General features: G+C 43.7%; 1 protein-coding gene across 4 annotated transcripts in view; it reads left to right on the top strand.

Moving 5' to 3' along the window:
• Positions 1–7,168, top strand: part of flna (filamin A, alpha (actin binding protein 280)) — a 32,780-nt gene extending 25,612 nt beyond the window's left edge. For all 4 annotated transcript variants that reach the window (XM_060938166.1, XM_060938167.1, XM_060938164.1 and 1 more), the window contains 16 exons: positions 417–516; positions 629–769; positions 854–982; positions 1,086–1,259; positions 1,357–1,518; positions 1,696–1,899; positions 1,979–2,131; positions 2,212–2,334; positions 2,586–2,852; positions 3,641–3,778; positions 3,902–4,017; positions 4,776–4,908; positions 5,171–5,347; positions 5,433–5,651; positions 5,814–6,017; positions 6,133–7,168. In XM_060938166.1, coding sequence (XP_060794149.1) covers positions 417–516; positions 629–769; positions 854–982; positions 1,086–1,259; positions 1,357–1,518; positions 1,696–1,899; positions 1,979–2,131; positions 2,212–2,334; positions 2,586–2,852; positions 3,641–3,778; positions 3,902–4,017; positions 4,776–4,908; positions 5,171–5,347; positions 5,433–5,651; positions 5,814–6,017; positions 6,133–6,317 — 2,625 coding nt within the window. In that variant the 3' untranslated portion in view covers positions 6,318–7,168. The remainder of the gene's footprint in view (positions 1–416; positions 517–628; positions 770–853; positions 983–1,085; positions 1,260–1,356; positions 1,519–1,695; positions 1,900–1,978; positions 2,132–2,211; positions 2,335–2,585; positions 2,853–3,640; positions 3,779–3,901; positions 4,018–4,775; positions 4,909–5,170; positions 5,348–5,432; positions 5,652–5,813; positions 6,018–6,132) is intronic.
• Positions 7,169–7,932: the final 764 nt, after the last annotated feature.

Consider the following 7,932-nt stretch of genomic DNA (forward strand, 5'->3'; position numbering starts at 1 on the left):
CAGATTATTAGTGTTCTCCTGTGGTGTCCCCATGAGTCACTTGTCCTGTCTGCTTGGCTCTCACTATTATTGTCCAGACTTTTGAATCACAGATGTGACTTGAGCCTTTATTCTCCTCACTGTGTCCATGTAGCCACCAGCATCATCCTTGTCATTCTTTTCCTCTTTTAGGGGATGTAATTCCCACTCTACCCTTTTTGAACAATGTCAATGACCTATTTAAAAGGTATCAGTGGTATAGTGTTCTGTAAGCTTTTTTTTTTTTTCTTACTGTAAGTTCTTATAAATACTGGCTTTGCATTTGAGCAATATTCAAGCCAAATATGACTCTGATGTATTGAGCACTTTATTCAGCCATAAAAAGGTTGTCAGTTGACTTGTACTCAGATTTTTCATCCTTTCTCTCTGCCTCCCAGGCAACAGACAGGGCTATGGGAATGAATGGGCTGGATGTGGCTGGACTGAGACCTTTTGACTTGGTCATTCCATTTACCATCCAGAAGGGAGAGATCACGGGTAATTATTATTATTTTTTTTTTCCTCTCTCCTTAGTGGTATTCTTTGGCCTCCACATTTAAAAGACCCCTTATGTGGCTAGTCTTAAGTGTTGCTACCTAATCATCATCAGGTGAAGTTAGGATGCCATCTGGAAAAGTGGCTAAGCCAGACATTGCAGATAACAAGGACGGCACTGTCACAGTGAAGTATGCTCCCACTGAAGCTGGACTGCACGAGATGGACATAAAATATGATGGAATACACATTCCAGGTATAACATGCATGCTACGGAGACTTGAAGCCTAGTCAGAAAAAATGACTAGGCCTAACCCAACTGACTTTATTTCCCTGACAGGAAGTCCACTGCAGTTCTATGTGGATTATGTCAACAGTGGCCATGTGACTGCTTACGGTCCTGGTCTCATTCATGGCATGGTCAATAAGCCTGCAGTGTTCACTGTTAACACCAAGGATGCTGGAGAGGGTACAGTATCTTGCTTTTTCCACACTCCTGGAATTTGCTTGTGGAACATTTTTGGGGATGGCAGGAACTTTGCTAGTATTGAAATGCTCCTGTTCTTTATCAGGTGGTCTCTCTCTGGCCATTGAGGGACCCTCAAAGGCAGATATCAGCTGCACTGACAATCAGGATGGTACTTGCACTGTCTCTTATCTCCCTGTTCTACCTGGAGACTACAACATCCTTGTGAAGTATAATGACAAGCACATCCCTGGTAGTCCCTATGTGGCAAAGATTACAGGTCAGTAACTAAGACCGGGATGGAGAATTTACCTTGGTTACCCATTTAGTGATGTAATGACCAGACAATCCATGGAAAAATTTATTTTGGTCCACAGGAGACGACTCCATGCGTATGTCCCATTTGAAGGTGGGCTCTGCTGCTGATATCCCGTTGGACATTGGAGAACTGGACCTGAGCCAGCTAACTGCCTCCCTCACCACTCCCTCTGGTCGTGAGGAGCCATGTCTGCTCAAGATGCTGCGTAATGGACACGTTGGTAAGTGTGCCAATAACCTTGGTAATCACTTGGCTACATTGCTTAAAATTCCTGCAATTAAAAAAAAAAATCTTCCCAACATTGCACCAGTTTTCTTTTAATGTAGTTAAAGATCCTTGGATTAAGTGGGTAGTAGCTAGTAAAATTGCCCAAATTTTCTGTTCTACTCTTTTCTAGGAGTCTCCTTTGTGCCCAAAGAGATAGGGGAGCACCTTGTAAACATTAAGAAAAATGGTCGCCACATTCCCAACAGCCCTATTTCTGTTATGATCAAGCAGTCCGAGATTGCTGATGCCAGTCGTGTATGTGTCTCTGGCCAGGGTCTTAGCGAGGCTCGCACATTTGAGCCAGCTGAATTCATCATTGATACCAGAGATGCAGGTAAACTCTTTTGGAAGTACTTGAGGTAACTTGTGATTGGCTGAAGTCCTTGATGTGAACTGTAGGTGTGGTTCCATAGGATATGGAGGCCTTAGCCTGTCTATTGAAGGGCCTAGTAAGGTGGACATTAACACTGAGGATCAAGAAGACGGAACCTGCAAGGTCACATACTTCCCAACTGAGCCAGGAAATTATATCATTAATATCAAGTTTGCTGACCAGCATGTTCCAGGTACGTCTTATAAAGTGATTTTTAAACTGGTATTAATAAATCTGCAATTCTAACCCCCTTTCCCCCACCTTGTTCCACAGGCAGTGCTTTCACAGTGAAGGTGACTGGAGAAGGCAGGATGAAGGAGAGCATCACTCGCAAGAGGACAGCTGCATCTGTTGCCAATGTTGGCAGCCAGTGTGACCTGAGCCTGAAGATTCCTGGTAAGCACCACTGAACTTTCTTAACTGGTAGCTCAAATGACAGTTTACATTTACTCCTTTTGTTGGATGGTTTTATCCAAAACGAAACACAGTTGAGAATTCAGGTGACCTAGCAAGGTCTCAACTGTGGAGGCTTGTTGGCACTAGGATTTGAGCTTGCAGCCTAGTATCCCAGAGCTGTAACGACTGAGCAGTCACTGTACCCACTTCAGCTACTGAATGCTTCTGACCTTTTCACATCTGTCTTGTAGAGATCAGCATTGCTGACATGACTGCCCAGGTGACTAGCCCATCTGGGAAAGTGCACAAGGCGGAGATCATGGAAGGAGAGAACAATACTTACTGCATTCGTTTTGTTCCAACTGAAATGGGTGTTCACACAGTTAGTGTGAAGTACCAGGGGCAGCATGTACCAGGATCACCATTCCAGTTCACTGTAGGTCCTCTGGGAGAAGGAGGAGCTCACAAAGTCCGTGCTGGAGGCCCTGGACTGGAGAGAGCAGAGGCTGGAGTTCCAGGTGGGTGGACCAGTGAAATTTTGCCGAAAATGGATACAACTGAGGAGGGGAACACGTTACAAGGCACATCTGAATCCAGATGCTGAACCAAAGTGACTCTTGGTAGGGACTAGTTAATCATGCAGCCATCCATTATCTATACCACTTATCCATCAGGGTTGTGTGGGGAAGCTGGGGCCAATCCAGCTGACTCTGGGTGAAAGAGGGGGAGGTACGCCCTGGGCAGGTCCTCAGTCCGTCAAAGGGTTAACGCATGTGCTCCCATTCTATGGGCAGTTTAGAGTAGCCAGTTAACCTAATCTGCAAGTCTTTGGAATGTGGGAGGAAACTCCTGCAGGCATGGGGGGAAAACATGCAGATTCCACACAAGGGCCCCAGTTGGTAATGAGGTTCAAACCTGGAACCTTCTTGCTGTTAGGTTCCTGTGCAACCACTGCATTATCATGCTGCACCAGTTCATGATGTTGGGCAAATTCTGAAGTTTTTTTTTTTTTTTTTAAATAAACAGCTGTACTGCATCCTGGCATGGAAAATGGCCTTTTAATTGGAGGCATTTGCAGAGCATTTATGTTTAACTCTGCATTTCCATTGCTATTTTAGTTCTTTACTGACCATGTTCACCTCAAGCAATTAGTGTGGCTTAATTTATCTGCAGAACTTGTGACTTTGGAACATGCTGTATTGCATTTTTAACATAAATCGGTGTGTTCTGACATGCTCTGGCACATGACAAGTCTATATATCTGTTGGGGGAAGAGACATTGATTTTCTTATCCTGCTCCTTTCAGCTGAGTTCAGCATATGGACTCGTGAGGCTGGAGCTGGAGGTTTATCCATTGCTGTGGAGGGACCTAGCAAAGCTGAGATTGCTTTTGAAGACCGTAAGGATGGCTCCAGTGGTGTCTCCTACATTGTACAGGAGCCTGGTGAGCGTGGCAAAGTCCTTTTTAATCTCGTTACCTTGCACTCTTGGGTTTTCTCATGACAAGCAATATGCCCATGATGGGTGTATGTGTATATAACTTACTATTTTTGGACTTGCTTTGCAGGAGATTACGAAGTGTCTATAAAGTTCAACGATGAACACATCCCTGACAGTCCCTTCGTGGTGCCTGTCGCCTCACCCTCTGATGATGCCCGTCGCCTTACTGTTGCCAGTCTTCAGGTGAGGCTTCGAGAAAGACAGACACTTGTCCACCCCAAACAAGTCCCAGACAACACTCGGCACAGCAGCACAAAAACTCAAACACCACTTATAGTAAAATCAAGGGGAGAAGGGTGAAACGTTCTGAAAGGTTAATTGCTTTCTGTTAGGACACTTGATATTTCTTTTCATGTCATCAAGCAGTAAGGAGAGGAATAATTGAATTTTAATATTGACAGGTTTTGTTACACTTCTACATGAAAGACTGGCTACTTATTTAATCAAGATGGGATGGGGTTTATTTTTAATATAAACCCTTCACTCAGATAATGTTGACTTGGTAGTTCAGGAAAGAGTTAGATCGAAGGGTCTCCATGTTCTGCTGCTGTGTTGAGGGTTGATGGGGGGGGTTTGTGGGATACTGCAGGACTGTTTGTATTTCTCGTGCCTTGTCCTAAAGGCTCTCAACAGTCTTACTCCCTCCCTACATAGCCTGCAGGGATGGAAGTCAGGGGCTAAAGAGTTAAAGAGAGCTCTTTTCTCTGTATGTGTGTAGACTGCTCACTTGTACATTCATGGTCTTTATTGGGACTTGATGCTGTCTCATTTAGCCTCTCTTTAACTCTGTTAGCCTGAAGGTAAGCAATGCTAGTCCTACTGCTGTAGAACCTAGTGGTGTGGGTGGTTAAAATAAATGCTATATCGAGGGCTTTTTACTAATTTAATAGTGCTGTGTATTTTGATGACTAGTTGATTTGTGAAGTGTTATGTGAACACAGGAGTCCGGTTTAAAGGTGAACCAGCCTGCTTCTTTTGCTGTGAGTCTGAATGGAGCAAAGGGTGTCATAGATGCTAAAGTTCATAGCCCATCAGGGGCATTGGAGGAGTGTTGCGTCACTGAGATTGATGAAGGTAATGATCATGACCCATGGAGCTCAGCTGCCCTTTGAAATCTTGCCTTTAAAAAAAAAAAAAAGTACTATGCTGTTTGTATCTGTGCATGGCCATGGTTTTAATGAACTTCATGCTATGCAGCATTTTCAAAAAGGGCTAAATTGGTATCCACTTTTGTATAGAAAAGCATGATCTGCTGTACAAAGTATGATCAGTAAAAGCATAATCACTCAACTGATTGCAACCTACTTCCCTCCTGCCCTTCTGTTTGCTCTTGCAGATAAGTATGCAGTGAGGTTCATTCCCAGGGAGAATGGCTTGTACCTGATTGATGTGAAATTCAATGGCTCTCACATCCCTGGAAGTCCATTCAAGATCCGTGTTGGGGAGACAGGCCAGGCCGGAGACCCGGGCATGGTGTCTGCTTATGGGGCTGGTCTAGAGGGAGGCACCACTGGTATGTGTTCTGAGAAGCCTGTAGGATTAGTTTGACCTTTTTGTTAAAAAAAAAATTTAAAACTTGACTTTTTCCTCTTGTGCAGGATCACCATGTGAGTTCATTGTAAACACAAGCTCAGCTGGTCCTGGAGCACTGGCTGTGACTATTGATGGACCTTCAAAGGTGAAGATGGACTGTCAGGAATGCCCAGAAGGGTACAAGGTCTTGTACACACCAATGGCTCCTGGAAATTACTTAATTTCTATTAAATATGGTGGACCCTACCACATTGTTGGCAGCCCCTTCAAAGCTAAAATTACAGGTGAGAAGTGTAGCTCTCCTTAATCTGTTAGGGAAATAAACACCCCACCCCACCCAAAAAAAGGTGCATATTTTTGGAAATTCTTGGTGGATGTGTTGCCTTTGTCTTCCAGAAGTTTGTGCATATGCCTACTGGTAGCTTAGTGACTGTTCTCTTGCTCAGGTTCCCGTTTGGTCACTAGCCACAGCATGCATGAGACCTCTTCAGTATTGGTTGATCCTGTGACCCGCAGTGTAAGTTCCACCCAGCAAGCAGCACCAGGCTGGGGCAGCTCCGATGCCAGCCGTGTGGTCGCTAAGGGCCTGGGGCTCACAAAGGGCTTCATCAACCAGAAAAATAGTTTCAGTGTGGATTGTAGCAAAGCAGGTACGTCTTTGTCTGGTTCCCCTATAGTAGGAGTTTGAGTAAGATGGAATTCTCACATGATTTTAAAAACTCCTACACTGAGGTGAGTCACCATTCTTTTTCCCTTATTTGACAGGACGGAACATGCTTCTGGTTGGAGTGGATGGTCCTAAAGTACCCTGTGAAGAGATCTTGGTTAAGCACCTTGGCAATCGACTCTATAACGTGTCCTACCAGCTGAAGGAGAAGGGCGAGTACATCCTGGTAGTGAAATGGGGTGATGAGCATATTCCTGGGAGCCCATACCACATCACTGTCTAATGCCAGTGCTTCAAGTAGAAGCAGCCATCCACTGCGAGATTCCTGCGTCCCAAAGATACATAAACACTGAATGTTCTCTTGCTGTCTTTATTCTTTTTCTCCTTTAGTTTGTACTACTCTTTCCCAATTTGTCCAAGTCTACTCTTGGAACAGCTAGACTTCCTCCCCATTGCATTCAGCAGTGCTGTTTAAGCAGGTGCCGGTTATGGTGGCTGACCTCTTTTTTTCCTTCCAGGCCTACAGCAGTGAGGTTACTGATTGGACTTCTCACTGTAGCAGTGTGCTTGCCTGACTTGGAATAAGGGCTAAACTTTCATTAGTCACAGAAAGGATGGAGTTTTTATTTTTTTGAAAGAGTACAGGTTGGCTTACCAATGGGTGACATAGTACTTCACGATACCGCTTGTGCCTTTTACACAACGGGTTCAGAACTGGTGCCAGTTTTGTGGTTTTGCCCACTTTCTTTGGTGTGACCTTTTTTCTTTCCCCATTGCACTTTGTAGAGCTGAGCACTGTCGCCTTTCAGTAAGAAGCTTGTAACATCTGAATGAATTTAAGGACATCCGTGCCAATCGTAAAGTAAATAAAAGGGAAATTACAGATTAATTGGGCCAGAGCCAAATTAATAGGGATGAGCATATTTGTCTGGAATTCTTCTTGGATTTGAAATGCAAGTACAAGGTTTCACTTTTCCTTTGGAAAGATTCTTCCCTGTTGCACTTGCTCTCACTCATCTGACCCATTTTGTCCTTGTATAACCAGTATTGCAGAAATTAAAAAAAATCAATGTTAAGACTGTTACAGTATTTTGATCAATAAAGTTTTGTCTTGAATATTTTTGTCAATTGAAACTTGCAGCTTGTCTTGTTTTTAGACATTTCTTTGACAGGCCTACAACCATTTAACATTCTTGTTAACTGAATATTCAACTTGATTTGGGGGAGAGACCTGCATTTAAAATGGCTTCCCTCTTACTGTAATTGGTGCACATACAAAGCCTATTAATCACAAGGAACACACCCTTACTCCAGGGGCTTTTGTCTTTCTCTTAACACCCCCCCCCCCCCCCCCAAAAAAAAAATCTATCCATTGTTCCTGGGCTCCAGAACCACTGGCACCAAGGGGTGAGTGAACCTATTACTAAACTGTAGCTTCCTGATTTAGTCAGCATGTAAAATGGCTGCTAATCTAATACTAGTATGAAACAAGAAATGAGTGACTGACTGACTAAGCAACACAAAGACAGATCACTATAATAAATTGCAGTTATCTGATTAATATGCATCAGCCTTTGCTAAGCTAGTGGTGATGGTTTACAACTTGTTAGAATTTTGAGGGAGGAGATTCTGCTCAAATGTGGACTAGGCTGTTCAAGCAGAGTAGGCCAGGCAGTAATCTTCCATTTTCTTTCTTAACTGACCAATAAACATTTTGGGGGGGGGGGGTTAAATTACAGCTTTCCCCCCCCAAAAAAAAGTCTGCAATATAGCTGTTGTAGAAGTAATTTTGGAAATGATCCTTTCTTACAAGCACTTGCCAGCTGGCAAAGATGATCTTGGTTTGAACAACTCCTCTGTTTTGGTATTTGGGCAGAACAAGCTATATTTTATCGTGA

Source organism: Neoarius graeffei, chromosome 13 (genome assembly GCF_027579695.1).
Source record: "Neoarius graeffei isolate fNeoGra1 chromosome 13, fNeoGra1.pri, whole genome shotgun sequence".
In the NCBI taxonomy this organism is placed as follows: domain Eukaryota; kingdom Metazoa; phylum Chordata; class Actinopteri; order Siluriformes; family Ariidae; genus Neoarius; species Neoarius graeffei.